Consider the following 21,088-nt stretch of genomic DNA (forward strand, 5'->3'; position numbering starts at 1 on the left):
TTTTAGTTTTTTTTCCTTCCACGTTTTATAGTTTTTAGTGTACAAATCTTACTCTTTCCTTGGTAAACTTATTCCTAAATATTTTGAATGCGATGGTGAAGGAATTGTTTTATTTTTGGATTGTACATTGCAAGTATATAGAGATATAGTTAGCTTTTGTATTAATCTTGTGTCTTATTTTGCTGAACTCCTTAGTTCTAATATTTTAGTAGATTCTTAGAATTTTCTATGTACAAGATCATGTTGTCTGTAAATGTACAGTAGTCCCCCCTTATCTGTGAGAGATACGTTCCAAGATTGTCAGTGGATATCTGAAACCACAGATAGTACCAAACCTTTTATATGCTGTTTTTTTCCTATGGAGTCATCCCTTGGTATCCATGGGAGAGTGCTTCCAGGAACCCCATCAATTACCCAAATCTGAGGATGCTCAGTTCCCTTTTATAAAATGGTGTAGAACAATGCATATAGTTGGCTTTCCGTATCTGTCGTTTTCCAATCATGGATCGAAAATACTGTTTCCAGTCCATGGTTGGTTGAAACCACAAATGCTAAACCTGAGGATACAGAAGGTCAACTGTACATACATACCTATGATAAAGTTTAATTTATAAGTTAGAGACAGTAAGAGATTAACTATAATAACTAATAAGATAGAATAATTATAAGTTACTGTAATAAAAGTTATGTGACAAAGTTATGTGGTCTCTCAAAATCTTATTGGACTTTACTCACCCTTCACAATTTTTCCTTCATAATTTCACATATAGAATGTTTCTTTTTACTGTGGATCTTAGCAACTTCAGATCTACGTTCTCTTTCTCTCTTTATTGAGAACTTTGACCTTTTCACTTAAAGGAAGCACTATATGGCTTCTCTGGTGTATCTGAATTGCCAGTATTGCTATTCTTGCGATTTGGGGCAGTTATTAAGTAAAATAAGGGTACTTGAACACAAGCACTGCAGTACCAAGATAGCTGATCTGATAACGGAGATGGCCACTAAGTGACTAATGGGTGAGGGGCATAGACAGTGTGGATATGCTGGACAAAGAGATAGATGATTCACGTCCCAGCAGAGACAGAGTGGGATGGCACACTACTCAGAATGGCATGCGGTTTAAAACTTAGATGAGTTGTTCATTTCAGGAATTTTCCATTTAATATTTTTGGACCACAGTGGGCTACAGGTAACTGAAACTGCAGATAATGAGGGGACTACTATAGTTTGTTTTATTTTTCATTTTTCTATCTTGCCTAATTGCCTTGGCTAGAGCATGAAAGTGGTGAGAGTGGGCCTTCTTGTCTTGTTCCCAATTTTAAGGAGGAAAGTATTCAGTCTTTCACCATTAAGTATAATGTTAGCTGTATGTTTTTCATAGATGTTCTTTATCGTATTAAGGACATTCTCTTCATAGTTTGAGAGTTTTTATCACAAACAGGTGTTGGATTTTGTCAAATGCTTTTTATGCATCTGTTGAGACAGTCGAGTGTTTTGTACTTTATTCTACTAATGTATTATGCCAATTGATTTTTGGATGTTGAACCAATTTGGGAAAAATTCCACTTAGTCATTATGTATAATCCATTTTAATGTTGCTAGATTTGGTTTGCTAACATTTTGTTGAGGATGTTCATATCTATATTCTTGAGGGAAAATAGTCTATAGTTTTCCAGAGATGTCTTTGACTCTCTTTTGTATCAGACTAATAATGGGCCATAGAATGAGTAGTGAAGTGTTCCCTCCTCCTTTTTCTGGAAGAGTTTCTAAAGGAGTGGTATCCTTTAAATATTTAGTGGAATTCTCCAGTGAAATCACCTGGGCTAGGCTTTGCTTTTGGAAAGATTTCTAAATTACCAATTTAATCTCTCTTTGTTGTATGTCTCTTCAGATTTTTTATTTGAGCCAGTTTTGGTAGTTTTTGTCTTTCTAGGAATTTACAGTTTTATGTAAATTATCTAATTTGTTGATTTATAGTTCATAACATTCCCATATAATCCTGTATATTTCTCTAAAGTCAAGAATGATGATGCCCTCTTTCATTCCTGATTTTAATTTGACTCCTCTCTTTTTCTTGGTCAATTTAGATTTTTCAATTTTGTTGATCTTTTCAAAGAAACCATTTTGGTGTCATTAATTTTCTCTATTGACAATTTTTCTTTCATTTTTATTTCCATTCTAATCTAATTTTTATTATTTTCTTTGGGTCTAGTATGCTTTTCTTTTTCTTGTTTCTTAAGATAGAAAGTTAGGTTTTTGAGTTGAGATTTTATTTTCTAGTGAGCATTGACAGGTATTGATTTCCCTTTCAGCACAGTATATATAAGCCGCATCCCATAAAATTTGGTATATTGTTTTTGTTTTCATTTGTCTCAAATATTTTAAAATTTCTCTTATAATTGATTTTTTGAGGTATAAGGCCAAGTTTTTTATTGTTTATTTCTTGCATTGGAAGTACTCCTTGATGATATCTTTTGTCAGTTTTTAACTACCACGTAACTGCAACCAACCACTTTACAGGGTTCTCCCCCTTGTCAGTTTTACAGAGGCCTACCAACTCTCCTAGTTTACATAGGCTCGTCAGTTGGATGCAAGCCCACAAAAATGGGCTTGACTATTATACTGTCTTTTATAGTTGCTACCTAATCACTCTTACCACTGCTCTTTTTTAGTTCATGTCGATTTGAATTGTTGTCTGGTATCGTTTCTTTCTGCCTGAAGAACTTCCTTGAATAATTGTTGCAAGGCAGGTCTGCTGTTAGCAGTGAATTCTCTTCGTTTATTTGGGAATGTCTTTATTTTGCCTTCATTTTCGTAACATAGATTTGCTGGATATCCAATTCTTGGTTAAGTTTCTTTTCCAGCACTTTGAATGTCATTAAACTCTTTTCTGACCTCTATTGGTTCAGATTAGAAGTCAGCTATTACCTTATTTTGGTTCCCTTGAATGCAATATCTGTTTTGCTATTTCCAGTATTTTCTTTGGCTTTTAACAGTTTATGATGTGTCTAAGTCAGAATGTCTTTCAGATTATCTTGTTTGGAGTTCTTAAACTTCTTGGCTGTTAGGTTAATGTTTTTCACATTTGGGAAGTTTCAGCCACTATTTCTTTGAATTTTTTCTGCTTTTTCTCCTCTCCTTCTGGTACTACAATGAGCATGTTCGTGTTTCATGGTGTCCCACAAGTCTGTTCTCTTTCTGTTCTTTAATTAATTTCAAGTTTGTACATTTTCTACTAGACAGTCCCAATCTCCAAATAAGGACTTTTGTCTACTCTTAAGACCTTTATCTTTTTTGTGTCCTACTGTATTAGCCAGGAGGATCTCTTCAGTACAGTGTTAAATAAAAACAGCAATAGTGAGTATCCCTGTCTTCCTGACTGTAATGAAAATCCTAATTTTTCTTCATTATATATGTTTGTTTTGGATCTTGATAAGATAACCTTTTTGAGGTTAAGAAAGTTGCCTTTTCCTAGATTGTTGAGTTTATCTCTTAAAATCCTGAATAGGTTTGGAATTTTGTCAGGTTTTTGCAAAATTCAGATGACCATATATATTTTTTCTTTAAATTTCATGTGGTGTAATATATTAACCCTTTCCTGTTTAGAAAAAAAAAAAAAGTGCAACTCGCTGCCAGTATTCATTTAACATCATGAATAGGAAAGCTACATTTTCTAGGATTTGACTTTTTCAGTTATCGTGAATTACTATATTTTATAAATGGAAATACTACTAAAAACAGGATGCTATAAATAGGATGATGTCATTTGTTCCCAGACTATCGATATACTAGAGCAATGAGAAAATAATAATAAAAGTGAGATATTTTTGGCAAACTTTGGAGATATTAGGACTGTAATCTTCATGTAATCTTGGGGTAAATACTGCAGCCCCAAGCGCCACCAGCAGGTATTCTCGTGGCAAATGGGAAATGGGTTAATGGATTTTCTGATATTGAACCATCTTTGCATTTCTGGGTCATGAAATATTTTTTTAAAAAACACTCAACTATATTTGCTAATACTTTAGTACTTGTGAATCCATGTAAATAAGTGACATGGGTTTATTATTTTTCATGTGGTCTTTGCTCAGTTTTGGTGTCAGGGTTTTATATCCCCATCTTTTTCCTGTAATCTAATAAAATAGGTCATATGAGAAAATGAACTGTTTCTTGAAGTTTTGACAAAACTCATCTGTAAAAGTTTGAAATGGTGAGGGGATAGATTTTTGCTGGAAGCTCATGAATGTATATGTATTTGTTTATTCAAATTTCCATTTCTTGTCATTTTAGGAAGTTTTCTAGAATTGTCCTTTTCATCCAAGTTTTTACATGTACTGGCATGTATTTAATATTTTGACTTTTTAAACCTCTAGAGGTGTCTGTGTTTACTTCTGTTTCTTAACATTATTCGTTTGGGACACAGCCCTTTCCCACCCTCTGCATCCTCCCGTTTTACCAGTAGTATTCTATTTTATCAGTTTCCTTTTCCCTAAGAATTAGTTTTCTATTTTATTGATAGTTTTTTTTAATCTTACTACTTTCTGTTCTTATCTTTACTTCCTTTTACTTTATTATCAATAACTCTTTGCCACTGATATTTAATCTTTGTTTAAAAAAATATATTTAAGAATATAAATTTACCAGTGAGAACTTTTTTTGGTTTTGTGGTACACTATCATTCAGTTGTAAATATTTTGTAATTCTTCATTTTCTCTTTAACTCAGTGAGTCATTTAAGAGTATATATTTTTTTGCTTTGAAGCATTTTTAAATGTTTTATTGTGGTTGATTATAACTTAGCTCAGTTGAGATCAGAGAAATGTGGCTTAACATAAGCTCTTTCAAATCTGTTAAGGTTTATTTTCTGAGCTAGTCAATAGAAAGTATAAACGTTCCTTATGTTTGGGGGAAAAATGGACTTTACTAGGCATGATGCTCTTTGTTCAGTTACACTTATCAGTTTTATTGTTTTATTGTTACTAATTTTTAATTTATTAACTGATCTATATCAATTTCTGATAAAGGTATACTTGTCCATTATGATTATGAATCAAATCCACTTTGCAATTCCCAATTTTTCTTCATATATTTTGAGGCTATTTTATTAATGGCATCTAAGCTCATAATTATATTTTTGGATTGTTTCATTGTGGTATCTCTGTCCCTATTTATGTTTTGTTGAAAATTCTATTTTGTTTGCTAGTATTTTAGCTACACTGCCTTTTATGGCTAATAGTTACTTTTTAAATTCAGTAAGAAAAAAATTCTGATAAAGCTAATAATGTTTAAAATAGTTCACACACTTCTAAAAAAATAGTTCACACACCTAAAGTATCAGATTATGCCAAAATTTTTCCCGTCTGCTGGTACTAAGGCTTGGTTATATTTTGCCTAACAATTATATTTTATCTATACCTGTATCACTCTGTTCCCCTCTTAACTAAACTTTTTGCTCTAAATGAGTTGTTCTTTGAGAAAAGTTATGTAAAAGACTTGATGGGAGTATTAATTTATTCATGTTTCTCAAAAATTTTAATGGAGTGAACCTACTATATTTCTGCGCAATAGGTTATGTAAAGTAGCAACAAAAAAACTTTTTACTACATTATTTCTGTGAGTAGATATTATTGGAATTGTGGTATAGCTGGAGTTGGATAGAGACCTATGTTTTTTCCCCCAACAAAGCATCAGATTTTCCAGTTTTATTTTTTTAACCAGTTTTAATTTAGATAAATCTAAAAATATATCAGTTTAGATGAGAACATTTTCTGACATGAATTTTTTCTTCTCACTGGATATCTTATGTAGCCTGGAAGTTGAGTGCTTTTCCCAAATACTGTGTTATTGGGTGTCGCTGTAACCTAGACACTGCCCATTTCCGTTTGTTCACTGGGTAGAGGCTTGGTATCCACTCGGAAAGCTGTCATGGGTTGGTCCTTGTAGAGCATGGAGACTCACATGGTAAGCATAAAAGCCACGATTGAGTCATGCACACTCTCTGAAATATTTCAACTGTTTTGATCATATAACTACTTAATCATAAAGTAAAATAGCTCCTAGGTGGGGAGAAAGATTTTTATTCCACTTTGGGCCCTTTTAGTAGCATTTGAATTTTGAGCACATTTATTATTTTTATAATTAACAGAAATACAAATTTGAAAAAAGCGAGAATGTTACTATAATTCTATATATGAATGGTTAAGACTATATGGCTTTTTAATACAGCACCGAGTAATATGATGTAGTTTATATTTAACCTGGGCCACCCTAGTTCAGAAAAGTCAGTATTATAATTCGAATAACATGAATTCCTCATATTAACTGGAAAAAACTAAAGGGAAGAGGAGATGGGTAATATGGTCATAGCAGTCCTTTTATTCTTAGTTTCTTCTGGCTATCTTGAAATCTATCTAAGCTCTGGCTATGGAAAAAAGACTTGAAGTGATAAAAGTTAAAATTTATCTGTAGTTGGAAGTTTAAGATGGTTGCTTTCTTATTTGAAGAATCTGCCAAGATGATAGAATTGTAAGCCCCACCTCTGGAGATGCGGATTTAGCAGATTTGAGGTGGGACTTATATCTGAATTTGATAGTTCTAAGTTGAACATTCCAAGTTGAAAACCAGTCAGGGCAATTATAACAGTTTTGCTAAGGTTTAAAACAATCCTATTATACAAGACCATGTAGTAGATTTTTTGGTATCTTCTTCATAGTTCCTATGTGGAGTGGAGTGAAATTGCTGGGGTCCCTCTGAAAGATTAGAACTCATATAGGAACTGATGAAGATCTCGAGCAGTAGGAAATATTCACACACAAGTAGTTGCCAGGTAATGTGTTAGTTTTTTTGTATTTTCATTTCCTTGGTAATTAGTGACTTGAATTCTGCCAGAGGGATGAGATCAGGTACCTAAAGTTTATGTTGTTACATTATCCTTACTTTTGTTTCATTGGCACTTCTACTTTGTGATCATATTCACCAGATTATAAATTCTTAAGCAGTGAGGGTCTGAGTCTGACTCACTCACTGCTGAGCCTAACCCAGTGTCTACCACATAGACAATTTATTCTTTTAAACTGTTGCTATATGGTCTTTACTGTTAGTGGTAAATTTGATTTCATGTTAATTTCAGGATCTTTGTACTTACCCTGTTTACCTTAAATAACCAACCCCTATGAGAAATATCTAGGAGAAATTATTGATGGAAACATTTCAGTTTTGTGGCTCAGTCAGATAGGTTGCCACAAAATGGATATTCAGTGACAAGTATTTCTTCTAAACTCATGTTCGTGATTTCTTCTAACTCTAGTGAGTATGAGATGATTAAAAAGAAAGAATATGCTTCTTGGGGTGCTGCCCGATCTGTAGCTGATATAACAAAGTATTTTGAAGACTCTTAGGAGTCTGCATCCAGTTTCCACCATAAGTAAGGTAGGATGCTTGAAAAATTATTTAACATTAATATAAAGTAGGGGTAAAAGAACATTTTTGAGGGCCAATTAATTTTTGAAGTTGATCTTGTGGAAGTACTTCTCTTCCTAAAGTCTATTCTTTGTTGCCACTGGAGAGAGAGAGGTGGGGTAGAGGGAGAGACCTATCTTTGTAGATTTGGCTTAGTGTGGTATTTATTACAGTTCAATTAGATAAAGGTAAGCACAAATAGTAACATTGGGAATTACGGTGGGTAGGGTTTGCTACATTATGTCTAGTGAAGAGACCTAAGAAAGTAGTACTGGTCACACAAGTATTAGCAGTTAGTCTCCTGGGGAGGGGGAAGTTGGTCTTCTACCCTGAGTGGGAAAAGTTAAAGCAAAATGGAATTAAATCATCAAGAATAAAGTAATAGAAATTTTGAAGTGATTCCCTGATAGGAAGTAGTTTAGGGGTAAGGAGATAGGAAAAGGAAGGTGGGTCCCAACAAATATGGCAAGAGGCTGGGGCCTGTGTGGAAAGGTGGCTGATGAATTTGAACTATAAGTATGTCTACTCATCAAGCTTAAAATTTTTCTGTCTTGGTGGTCTGTTTTCTGAAACAGTTCATACTAGAAATCTGTTAAATACTTATTCACCCAGCAACAGTTGTTTCTTATATTGCAGACCTTTGTTAGAAGTGAGAAAGAAAAAGGAACAATTTTTAAGTCTTTACTTTCAGGGCCTTTATGGAATAAATGAAGTATTCCTTAGTGTCCCTTGTATCCTGGGAGAGAATGGCATTACAGATCTCATAAAGGTAAAGCTGACCCCTGAGGAGGCCTGTTTGAAAAAGAGCGCAGAAACTTTGGGAAATTCAGAAGGAGCTCAAGCTTTAAAGTTGCTTAAAGCTACCATTCTGAAGTTACTGAAAAAGAGATGATAGTTATAGGATTATACATATCACACTTTAGAATAAACTCAAATTCCTAAAAGTTAGAAAAAGGAAAAGGGCAAGAGTGACTTCTCTACTTAGCATCCAGATTGTTGGATACTTATTTTTTACAATTTCTAAGTGACTGCATCAAAGAGGTGTTTTGGTACCTCTGATGTACCAGTACTTGCCTTGTATATGTATGTAAGTTGCCATCTGGTCCAAAAGAATCTATGATGGGTGTTTACTTTGTTCTAGAAATTGATTCTTTTCATCAAGTATATGCTATGTCTTTCATTCTGGCTGGCTGATACCTAAAAGTTGTAACTTTCTATAATGTAAAAAGTATGTGTCACAAAAATAACTAAATAGCAGTTCCAGCCCTAACGGGAAATTAGATCTTGATTTGAACTTGCTAGTTTTTACTGTATTTCCAAGTGGATTTTAAAGAAAAGATCTTAACTGTCTAAACCCCTCAGTGATGATTGAAACTAAATTGGTCATTCTTTTCTTGGGAGAACTATAGAGTAGACTGCCTGGCTCCCTAAATATCGGAAATTAACACATTAATTTCTCTGTAACTTCATGAACCTCCTTGCTGTCATTTTGACAGAAAATTCTGTTCTACTAGATGAGCTCTACAGGATAATATAGTGTATTCAGTGGTCATTAACTCTGCTACAGAATCATTTGCCAGGAAGACTGACTTCAAATGACGGTAAAAGTGGGAGGGCAAGAATAGTACACTGTACCTTCCTCTTTAATTGTGGCCAGACCATCTTGCCTAGTTGAATTCTCAGGAATATAGCTTGGCCATTTTGCTCCTTCTTGATGGGAACAGTTATGGTTCAATCAGGCCTAGAAAGGAAACAAATCTAAGTAGGGACTGGTAGGAGGACTTTTCACTAAAAGTCAAGTCCCTCAATTTTCATTCTTTCAAAATTTAGATTTCTATTTCTATATCCCATATTAAATAGAACTCACTTTATATGCTATAGAATAAGCTAAATTTAAACTTATGTTTTGTTTGCTAAATTAAAAGCCAGGTTTCACAGATTTTTCCTAAAGATGTTCAATAAAGAAGAAAAAAGTTATTCAACAAATTTTATTTAGCATAGTCAGTCCCAACATTCAGCACAAAAAGTTTACAGAGGATAGAAAGTGCATTAATAAAAGCCAGTCTTTACCAAAAGAAAACAGAAAATATATTATTGATTCAAAATATTTTACACTTGAATGATAAACTGCAATAACTTATTCTGGGCACCTACTGATCAGAGAAAGGAAGGAAAGAATGCTTTAAGAAGAGTTCCATCTCCAGCTGATATCAGAGAAGTCAGTAGAGGTCACTGAGACCGGCAGTCTTTCTTGCTTTTTGCATTAGTGCCCTCAGCTGGAACTGTTTACGGGACAGAAGACGTACATGCTGGGAGGGGGAAAAAGTTTCAACAGTTTAGAATGGCTTTGACCTAGGCATGAAATATCAGTTTATAACCTAAAAAGGATCTAAGAATCCTAAACTCACATCATCCTTCCTTTGGAATCAGTACTTCATTACATATGGCTTTTTAAACTTCAACAGATTGATGCTGGCAGGCTGTGTTAAAGAAAGTAATCTTCTGAGACCTTATAAAAGCTTACTTCACAAGGAAAGCACATTGGAAGATCTGGCTCAGGAGTCTGAGCTATATCTTGAGATGCCAGGGAAACTTGTACTGTGATCCTAACAAAATTTACAAAAACCTTTGATAACTATGACTGTCTATCCTCACTTGACTAGGAAGGGCAGGCAGGGATAAGCAGCACAAGGCCAGCAGACAGCATACCTCTTGCCTCTCCACATGTGTCTTTTCCTAGGCTATTGCCACCCGAGCAGGGGACAGTGTATAGAAAGGGAGTCAGTCCTCTCTGGGGTCTCTGGTTTGTACCTAACCATTCATGTCCTTGCACAAGGTCCAAGACTGGTTTGGCCCCTCACTCACAGAGATTCAGGCAAGATAAGCAAGTGACCCCATTAGCCTCACATGTACATTGAAGCAGCAGCTGGACTGAATATACCAAACGGTAGCTGTTGCTATTCCTAAAACCATGCTCTTTATGACCCAACAAGGAGCAATAGCCAAACTGGGCTTATGGGATCTTTTCTACATGTGTGTACAATAGCATTAAGCCCGAAACAGTCTTCTTTCAAAAGGGCTCTAGTACTAGCAGCCCAATACTTTGCAGGACTGTTTGATCTGAGAAAACAGGTCTAAAATTATGTAACTCTAAGAAAATTAACAGAAAAACAATGGGGGTGGGCCAGTCGATCTCAATTTAGATTGTATGACCTGAAAGAATCAATGGAAATCTGACTGTACCTCCTGAGGCGCAATAGTAAGATGGAAAAATTAAACTCAGCTTGATGCTGCCTAGGAGGTAGAGAACTGCACCCAGTAGCCCACTTTTTCCCCCCTGCTCAGACAGATCCTTCAGCACTCGGTAAGTGAGACACTGCTCACAGTCATATATCTTACTCGCTCTTTTGGGAAGAGGAGGAATTTTAACCCCGCCTTACAGAGAAATCCTCTTGGTTTGTGGTTTTCAAGGTCAGTGCCTCTAAAACACAAGTTCCAAAATCCTGGAAAGCAGAATGAGGAAGACATACCTTTAGGAAGACATCCAGGTCTATTACTCCCCGCCTCAAGGCTTCTCCTAGGTAAAAGATAGTGTCTTCAATAGCATTTTCCTCTGCGTACAGATTTAAGATCTGTTTGTATAGTGGGGCTGTGGGAATGATAACTTCATCAATATCATTGTTTTCAGACTGATTTTCCATTTTCTCCAGAGCAGAACTGAGTTCTTCATCCTTCTTTCTCAAAAGTTCTATGTTTTTATCAACTTCAGCCTGAAAACAGAACAGGCCAAGTATGATGACTTTAATACCAATTGTATACAATTATTTGCTTGTTAGACATCAACAACTCAACTTCACAGAAACAAACTTGCTAATAAAAAAACAACGTTTAAACAACTCATGGATGAGATTGTTTCAAATAACACATTAGTCAAAGGCAGAGGAAAAGGTGTGATCTAGTACGCTGAGGGAAAACGGGATAATGTTGGAAATACCCTGAGCTGAACACCTGCAATGGCAGTGGTAAGGCTGTCACTTATCACCGACAAATGATATTACAAATTAAGCCATCACACAAGATACTTTCCAGCTGGAGGTTCCTTACAAGAAAATCATAAAAGAAATCTTTTTTCCAAACAAGTGGGCAACTGCCACAAAGAAATAACTTTCCCCAGTCTATACAGAGGATTCAGTACATAAAACCCTAAACACTTGGACACTAGTCACAAGATATCACGGGTGGTGGGTTGCAGGCTCTGAATTATACTGGTATCACTTTCCTGAACTTTTGAAAATAGCCGGCTACTGGGAAGCTCACTTTACATACTGGAACCATTTGGTAAGACTAATAATACGTATGTAACAAATCACTTTCCCCAGAGCCCTCAAATATTCAATAACTCTTTACCCTTTCATCATAAATGCACATTTATTGGAAAAAATTCTCCTTCACAGGAATGAAAATGGAAAGTGAAGCTGGCACTCAGATTATACTAGTGCCCCTACTTCATCATTAAAGTTACAGGGCCAACTTACACTGACTCTTTAGAGCATAGCAGCCTGATACAAATGTAAGAAAGCTTAAGAGCTAAAGGCTGTAAACACCACATTTACATGCAGCTCTTAAGTCACCCATATATCTCTGGATTAAATTAAAAGGGCTCAATGAAGATACTTTAAATATAGCTCTAACGACATTTGGAAACAGTAAAAAGAACTGACCTTGAAGTCTGTACCCAAGGTCTGCAGATCTTTACTTTGGCTTAGAGCTCTCTAAAATTTTTATTTCCTGGTAACTATCTGGCAACATCAAGCATTCAAAAAACAATCCTCCTTTGGGTCAAAACGTCACCCCCTAGGGTAAAGATGCAAGCAAAATACCATCCACCTCCCAATCAAAGACAATTCCACACACAGTCTCCATTTTAAACAAAGCTATACAGAAACTATATCCAAATGCTTAAAGATGTGTGATTTTCTGAACTCTTACTATATCCACAATGTCCAGTGTAACCCAGGTACACACAGAACACTTTGTGCTGCCTACGATTTAATCTAAAAATTGCAAACTATTCAATGAGTTACTTACTACTTCTTGATCTAAACGGGTAACCATCTCTTCCAGTTTCTGGTGACCTTTTTTCAGGTCTTCCTCTGTTCGTTTCAAGGCATTAAGCTCTGCTTGGGCACGATCCATTTCCTCCTTCATCCGCCATCTCAGTTTGTCACTGACCGCTGAGATGAGAGAAGCTCGGATGGTGTCCTCACTGATTGTGCCATCCCTACTGGGACCTGCAGGAGAAAAGGCAAAAAGTCCCTTATTTCCCAAGTTCTTGCTATTTCTTTCACAGGAATCTTCAGAAAACAGGACAAACTAGGAGCTGACACTTTCAAAGTGGGAGAAAAGAAACATTATATGTTAAATATCACAATGTCACCAAAAACAACATTAAAATCTGAGTTGACTAAGAAATACTCTCCCTGTAAGAGATTACTATTAATTCACATTTACCTGCTTTCTCTACTTTAATCCCCAACTATTAGCTATTTTCTCAATGAAGCTGTGTCCCTACATATTACAATCATTCATAATCTCCAACAAACAACAAATTTGTACCAAGGAGAAACACTTGATTTAGGTCAAGTCCATTCTCAAACTTCACTGCTAAGCTGAAGGAGATATGAACCCACTGTACAGGTGTCAGTAAGAAGGCTGAGAATGGGCAGTTTCCCTAAAATAATGTACAGGTTAACAAAGCTTCCCTTCTGCAAGGTTTTACTCCTTTACTCTTTACCAGAAGAGATGAGCAAAAGAGAATGACATCCAAAAAATTCAACAGCTGATAAACTTCTGTTTATTCTCAGGATTCTTTACTATTCTCTTCCAAACGCCCTTTCTTAACAACCAGTGTCTTAAATAGCTTCCTTGCACATTTCAGATCAAATAAATGTATCTCACAGATATTTTCTCCAAAAGGTCCTCTCTTTAACATAAATATGGATACTTTTTATGACTACCAATGTTCTTCAGTTAGGGTCCTAAATCAGCAAATATATAAATGGTATTTTGATTTATCAATTATGCTTGATGATGGAATACCATGTGGGGAATTATTGTAAGTATATTTAATCTTTATTGCCTACAATGAATAAAGAATGGTTACAGACTAAAAGAATACTTCCACTCTGAGCTTAAAATTTTGATCACCTTGACACTGAGTTCCACTCATCAGGGGAAAAAAATCTGTCTGTAATAATGGACCCAAACTCTCACCACTCATGTGCCCATTCGTTACAAGCCGCTTCCTTGTCCAAGGTACCAGGACACTGTGCTGTCTGAACTACACCGCAACCAGCTCCACACGCGTGCTCTTCAGCGTCCTATCTGATCACAACTCTTGCCATTCCATAAGCTGGTCTGGTCACTCAGGACTGGTAAAGTTGTCTCCTTTCAGTCGTCTTAACATTTTCCTGACCACTTTTTTATTCACATCCCCTCCTATGAACACCAGGATGACTAGCAACCTTCCCGAATTCACTGATTCATCTCTCCACTCATTCCTTCTTGCACCTTCAACCTTTCGACCACTCCTGTTCCCAGTGAGCATCTCCCCTTCAGCCCTGACTCCTTGCCTGTCTCTTATAGCCCTGTACACAAGCTGCCTGCCAAGGTGGCCCCTCTCTCATTCTGTCAGATCACCAGAACTTCTAATTCCAAGGGCCTCGCCTGCCATAACCTAACCAAAGCCTCAATCCTTTTGATTCTTTCTTAAAGACCTAAGCCCTCTTTTACCATCTTTCCACAAAGGCACAAAATCCTCAGAACATCTTTTTTCTCTTCCTTGGAACAAGAATCCAAACCCCTATCATTATGTGCCTGACTCCTCACCCTTCAAAAATATTAATCTCTTTCTCAGCAAGACAGCTTGCTTTCTTCCAGATCCCTTTGAAGGACCAGATGCTTTTAAGCTTTCATTTATCCCTCTTTCTAATTTGAATTAGTCTAAGCACACCAACTGCCTTTTCTACTGTGCTTTTGTTCTGGTTCTCTGATTAAGCTCTGTTCTTGGCTAAGGAAAGGTCCATTTATTTATCTCTTTTCCTACCCCAAACATTGGGTAATCTTTGAAGCACTATTCTCTCTAGCTCTTCGTCCAGTCTTAGCCAACGTCAGTCTAACCCATGCACATTCTCAGTGGGTATGATATTGCTCCTATCTCTAGTGGATGCAAATTGGCTCTTAGGAGGTAAAAAAATCTTGCTCTTTTTATGTATAAAAGTAGAGATGTACATACAGTACATAAACAGATATACAGTATAATCTATGGTATTAACAGTTCATGGGAAGGGGGAACGATTAAGAAAAAAATGTCTAAAAAGGCTCAAAAGGTTACGAAATTCTGCTGTATTCCATCTGTCATTTTTTTTTTTTTTTTTTTGTCCCCCAGATATTTTGTTGCTACTGTAAACTTCTACTTGCTGGCCCTATCATCACTTCCCATGTCATTCCTAAAATTATGGTCCATATTTGCTACAAGACTTGTTATCCTAATCAGAACCCATGAAAGGCAAACTTCCTGAAAGGCCTGCAAATGACTTGGGTGCTCTAACTACCTGCTAGATGGTTCTGCCTGTTTCCATAACCAGCTCTACTAGCTCTTCTATTAACAAGATCTAGTCATTTAAAACAAGGTTAATGCTCTTGAACATCAGATTCCATTTTCTATCATTAAATGTGGTTAAGGCTAATCTCCACAAATGATGTTTCCTCTACTGACCATAATGAATTCCCCATACACCAGCAAAACAAATAGAATCTGCTTTCTTAACAGTTCTTACTGTATATATCAGTTTAAAAACATACTTTTCCAAAGAGAGGGACTGTATAATCCTTATTATGCTGCCTCGGTACTAAACACACAAGGCAAATTGTAGCTGAATGATTGATTTCCTGAATCCAACAAAATGTGTTCTCTTCTGGGAGGGGGCCTGCAGCAAAGCAACCTCAAGGCCCTAAATGGTTAGAGGTCCTTCAGGTGTGCTCTTTTGGAACCTTTGTTTCTTTTACATTTTTCTGGGATGTAGAAGGTAATTACTGAAATTGCTTACAAATATATATGAGCTACAAAATGAATGATAAAGTAATATTAAACGAAATGGAAGATCTAATCAATACCTCTACGACCTGAAAATCAGAATAAGCTCTACTGTCTTGAATGGGCGTATACTGGAAAAGGTGTTGAAAAGTGAATAAGAGTGACATTTAACATCACAGACTTCAATGCTATTACTGTTTCTATTTACTAATTCTGCCTGAGTAGCTATCACAATTTAGTGCTAAGCCCTACAGGAGTCAAATTCTTTAAAGATACTGTTCCTATCCTCAAGAAGAGAAGTCAAACTTGTACCAGGAAATATTTCCAAAATTTAATCTCTGACTTGCTTTGGTTTACAATTTTTGCCAGGAAGGTGAAAACTGATTTATAATTTTAGTTTCTCACAACAAATTCGAAAGATGCAAACTGCAATTAAATCTGAGAAAATTTTATTGAATCAACTTAATACAGGGTAGCATAAACATTAACTTGTTTCTGTAACAACCTACCCCTTTTGATATATTAACCAGAGTTAAGTTTCCAACCTATTCTTTATTGCACTCCCTCCCACCAAGAAACAAAAATAAAAACAAAAACTCAAAGTATAGGAATCCCCCACAATTCCTGGTTTGTAACATGAGTGGTGGCCCATCTCATGTTTAGGTAAGCATGTGCCTCCTTTTCCAGTGCTCCATGTTGCTCTTCTCATCTTGAAATTACAATACCAGGCAGGAAGTTTTGGGCAGCACCTAATCTTTTAAAAACATGCTTTTTTCTTTTTTTGTGCTCTAGGGTATTTTTTAAAGTTTAAACAATATAAACCAAAATATTTCATAATTTGGTCCTGTGTAGTAAAGAATTTAGCTTACCCAAAGAGAGGTATGGCCTTTTGCCCTTGGCTCCTGAGGGTGATCTCTAAGTCCCTGGAATGTCCTGCTTTGTTTACTTGGGGACCTCAGGCCACACCGGATAGTCTAACAATATGATTTATGGTAGGAGTTTTGGGCCATGCAGTAATAAACAGCTCAACCTCTGGTGAGGCTAGAGATTAAAGGTCAGGCACACGGACAGCCTCACATCTGTGACCAAACCCCAGTAAAAACTCTGGATACCAAAGCTTGGGAAAGCTTCCTTGGTTGGCAATACTCTATGCATAATGACTCTACTGGGAGAGGACAACTAGAAACCTCGTGCTTGAAACTTTCTGGACTTCCTCATGTGTTTCTTCCCTTAGCTGATTTTAATCTGTATTCTTTAGCTGTAATAAGCCATAACTGTGACTATAAGAGCTTTTGGTAGGTTCTGTGAGTCCTAGAAAATGATCAGACCTGAGGGTGGTCTTGGGGACCCCTAAAACTTGCAACTGGTGTCAGAAGTGAGGGTGGTCTTATGGATTTCCCAAACAGCACAGGTCCTTAGTAACTGAGGGCATTTCTTATCTAATCAAGAATATTGACATTCATGGCAATTTGTGGAATAAGTCAGTCTGCCTCAAATGAGGATATGTGAAAAGGTATCATCTTTCCTTACTTACTAAATATACATAATAGAACATACCAGAGAGGTAACTCTTATTTCATGAGAAACTTTCATAGACTCAATATGACAAAGATAGCTGTTCATTTGGACAGAACTTAGGCCAAATAAAAATATCCAGTTTCTTATACTGTACTAATTTATTAAGTCCTTAAAAGAGAGCAAAAGGGCTAATTTACAAAATAATGACTAGTGAAAACAATATCGCATTAAGTCTCTATTTTATAAGGATGCATTAATGAATTTTTAAAATTAGTTTCTAAAAGAATTTGTCTTATATCCTATATGAAATTTGATTATGGTTCCTATGAGATAGGACAATCCTTCTCCCAGGGATTGGGGATCTAAATGATATGAATGTGGTTAGGCATTCAAATGTCTGATCAATCATATGCAGCAATTAAAGTGTTCCATTTATCTGTGTAGAAGTTATCTGAACTAATAAAAGCTTAAGGGTCTTTTTATAACTAGCCTGGATTTTGCACACACAAACATATCAACAAACTTTGTTACGTTAAAATGGATCAAGTTACTTTTATGCTATATTTCCAAATCGCCATTTTTAAAAACACATATTTAAATCCTGGAATTTACGTTCTGTTTCTCTTATAAAATACGTTAAGGCAGAGAGCCCAGAAATAAATCCACGCCTATATGCTCACTTAATAGATGACAAAGGAGGTAAAGAATATACAATGGGGTAAAGACAGTCTCTTCAATAAATGGTGTTGGGAAAATTAGATACATGCAAAAAAAAGAAGCAGGACCATCTTCTTACACCGTATACAAGAACAGACTCAAAATGGATTAAAGACTTAAATGTAAGACCTGAAACCATAAAACTTCTAGAAGAAAACATAGGCAGTAAACTCTCTGATGTTACTAACAGTAATTTCTTTTTGGATATATCTCCCCATGCAAGGGAAACAAAAGAAAAAATAAATGGGACTACCTCAAACTAAAAAGTTTTTGCAAAAGAAACCATCAACAAAACAAAAAGTGATACATCTGATAAGAGGTTAATATCCTAAAGATATAAAGAACTCATACAACTCAACAACAAAAAAACAAACAATCCAATTAAAAAATAGGCAGAGGATCTGAACAGATACTTCTTCGAAGAGGAAATAGAGATGGCCAACAGACATATGAAAAGATGCTCAAGGTCACTAATCAGAGAAATGCAAATTAAAACCACAATGAGGTATCACCTCACACCTGTCAGAATGGCTATTATCAATAAATAAAAAACAAATGTTGGCGAGGATGCGGAGAAAAGGGAACCCTCATACATTGTTGGTGGGATTACAAATTGTTTCAGCCGCTATGGAAAACAGTATGGAGGTTTCTCAAAAAATTAAAAATGGATATACCTTTGGACCCAGCAATTGCACTTCTGGGTATTTATCCAAAGAAAACCAAAACAATAATTCGTAAAGATCTATGCACCCCTATGGCAGCACAATTTACAATAGCCAAGATATGGAAGCAACATAAATGCCCACCAACAGATGACTGGATAAAGAAATTATGGTTCATATATACAATGGAATATTACTCAGCCATTAAAAAAAAAATGAAATCCTACCATTTGCAACGACATGGATGGACCAAGAGGTCATTATGCTGAGTGAAATAAGTCAGACAGACAAAGATAAATACCACATGATTTCACTTATATGTAGATTCTAAGGAACAAAAAGAACAAACTAATCAAAAACAGACTCACAAATATAGTGGACAATTTGGTGATGGACAAAGGGGAGGCGGGTTGAGGGGGCTGGAAAAATGGGGTGAAGGGTTAAAGAAGTACAAATTAGTAGTTGATCGATGGTCATGGGGATGGGAGCACAGCATAGGGAATGTAGTTAGCATTAATATATTGGCTAGGTGGAAAACCAGAGGAGAAAAAGAGCAATTAGGGGGATCATTTTATAAACTATATAAATGTCTAACCAATGTACTGTATACTTGAAACTAAAATAAATAAATTAAAATAATACGTTAAGGTAAATGCCACCTCACAGCACCAAATAAGTCCTTCCAAATAAGTCTCCAGCTAAAGCAATTAACACTCAAAACAGGAACAGAGATGAGGCAGCAGTTGCCTGGCTTTCTATAAAGGTCACAGTTCATCTGAGGAGGCTAGCAATACCAAGATTAGACCTAGTTCTATCACATATAGGCATAATACAGCACATGTGAACACTTTAAATCCATCCACTTTCTAAATGAGAATGTTAATTAAGATCTGAAATATGAAAGCCAAAAAAAGAAAACCGAGATTAAAGTTCAAAATTCAATGAACCATGATACTTTAAGAGATTGTTTATATAAACTAATTTAAAAAGGATTTCATGGAAAATTCTCATCTTCTGAGTCACTTCTCAAACAAAAATTCTCAAACATCTTAAGACAAATTTCAATATTCTTTATACCTAAAATGAGCCTTGGATTATGGAGAGTTTATGGTAAACTGGCCCCCACACACTGACCTTTACCCATGCACAGCCAGATTTCACAAGTGCCCTTCTACAATTCCAGATTAGTAGCAATTGAAAAGGTAACACAGATTTTGAGAAAAGATCCTAAGTAAAATCTCATTTAAATGTCAGGATCCAATCACTATACTTAATCCCTAGGAAATAAGGCAATTTTTCTACTATTAGGAAAGCAATGGATTTGATAATTCAATGAATAATTTAGGCCAGTATCTTTAAATTACACTAGTATACAATGCCCGATTTTAAACCATCTTCAAACACTTAAGACAATCAATTTTATCTTGTACCAGTACTGATAATCACTACTTCCTATAACTCAAAAAGGAGCTCATTTATATTAGAGAACCCTTGGTAACCCCAAAGTAAAATACGAATTAAACAGTAACTAAATCTCTCTCTAACCGGCAAAAGTGAGTCACGTGCCCAGCATTTTTACTTCTGTATGGTACTTGCTCAGACCCACACAATAGTCTTTGGCCTGGCATTTAATCTACAGAGCAAGCTTGGGAGCCTAAGCAATCCCAAGCATTAGCTTATACTGCCCATCTACTCAGAAACTGGATCAAGCCCATGTGGATCACTAGATCATGCCTGTATTATCTCCTTTTATAATAAAACAAACAAAAAAAATAGGTCAATCTCTGTAGGAGGAAAATTTCAAACTACTACAGGAGCAAAGGCATTCTGATTTGTGCTATTAAATGCGAACCAGGCCAATTCATTAAGCTACTTACAAAAGGCTTTTATTTATAGTCTATGAATATGTAAGCTTCTAGTAGTACTGCCAGGCTTGGTGCAGGTTATGGAACTTTCTTCCAAAGAAATCAAGGGATCTCGATTTATCTTTTTTAACACTATCAGAGCAATACTATTTAAGTTCTAGAAAATTTCTATAACCACAAGAAAAAAGTTTAAAGAAAGCCATCAGTAGGTTTACAATTCTTGAAAATAAACACCACAAAGATTTAGTTTACATAAAAAAATCAAGTTTTCAAAAGTGTAGTTAAATACATACAGACCTTATTAAAATAGGATACAAAAGTAGTAACTACTTCAAAAAAGTAGTGGTGCTACAAAATCAACGATCATAATCATAAAAGATGAAAGATGCTACTGGCACGTGTGAAAGCGAAGGCCAATTAATCTTAAGTACAGTAAAATTCCATCCTTAAAAAAATGGAGAATCAAAGTCATGCCTTAAAATTATTTTGTGAAAGAGAACAATTTAAGAATCTACAACGTTAGAGGTATCATACTGGAATAGTCACAAGAAGCTAAATGAATCAGCCTCTCCCTCATTTATTAATTAAAAAAAATTAAAAATACATTGTTAAGTCACATAAAGCCTTTTTTTAGGCTTTCAAAATTATCATTATTGCTTTTGGATTATTGTGGCAGATAAAGTTTTAACACTAAGCATGGCGAGCCTTCAGCATTTTTGTACTCAGGGTGCCGTATCCTGGAAGGGCAGTATCTGTAAACCAACCTCAGTAATC

At 35.7% G+C, this 21,088-nt stretch overlaps 2 protein-coding genes across 2 annotated transcripts in view; one reads left to right on the top strand and one right to left on the bottom strand.

Annotated features, from left to right (window-relative positions):
* The window catches only part of LOC105303904 (L-lactate dehydrogenase C chain), a 46,805-nt gene extending 37,505 nt beyond the window's left edge, over positions 1–9,300 (top strand). Inside the window, exon 9 of the mRNA XM_011377753.2 lies at positions 8,227–9,300. Within this exon, the coding sequence (XP_011376055.2) occupies positions 8,227–8,349 (123 nt within the window). The 3' untranslated portion in view covers positions 8,350–9,300. The remainder of the gene's footprint in view (positions 1–8,226) is intronic.
* A 130-nt stretch (positions 9,301–9,430) lies between these two features.
* The window catches only part of TSG101 (tumor susceptibility 101), a 33,303-nt gene continuing 21,645 nt past the window's right edge, over positions 9,431–21,088 (bottom strand). Inside the window, exons 8-10 of the mRNA XM_011377756.1 lie at positions 12,546–12,748; positions 10,988–11,227; positions 9,431–9,766 (exon numbers count right to left, since the gene is read on the bottom strand). Coding sequence (XP_011376058.1) covers positions 9,677–9,766; positions 10,988–11,227; positions 12,546–12,748 — 533 coding nt within the window. The 3' untranslated portion in view covers positions 9,431–9,676. The remainder of the gene's footprint in view (positions 9,767–10,987; positions 11,228–12,545; positions 12,749–21,088) is intronic.

The sequence above is a fragment of the Pteropus vampyrus genome, unplaced genomic scaffold (assembly GCF_000151845.1).
Source record: "Pteropus vampyrus isolate Shadow unplaced genomic scaffold, Pvam_2.0 Scaffold321, whole genome shotgun sequence".
In the NCBI taxonomy this organism is placed as follows: domain Eukaryota; kingdom Metazoa; phylum Chordata; class Mammalia; order Chiroptera; family Pteropodidae; genus Pteropus; species Pteropus vampyrus.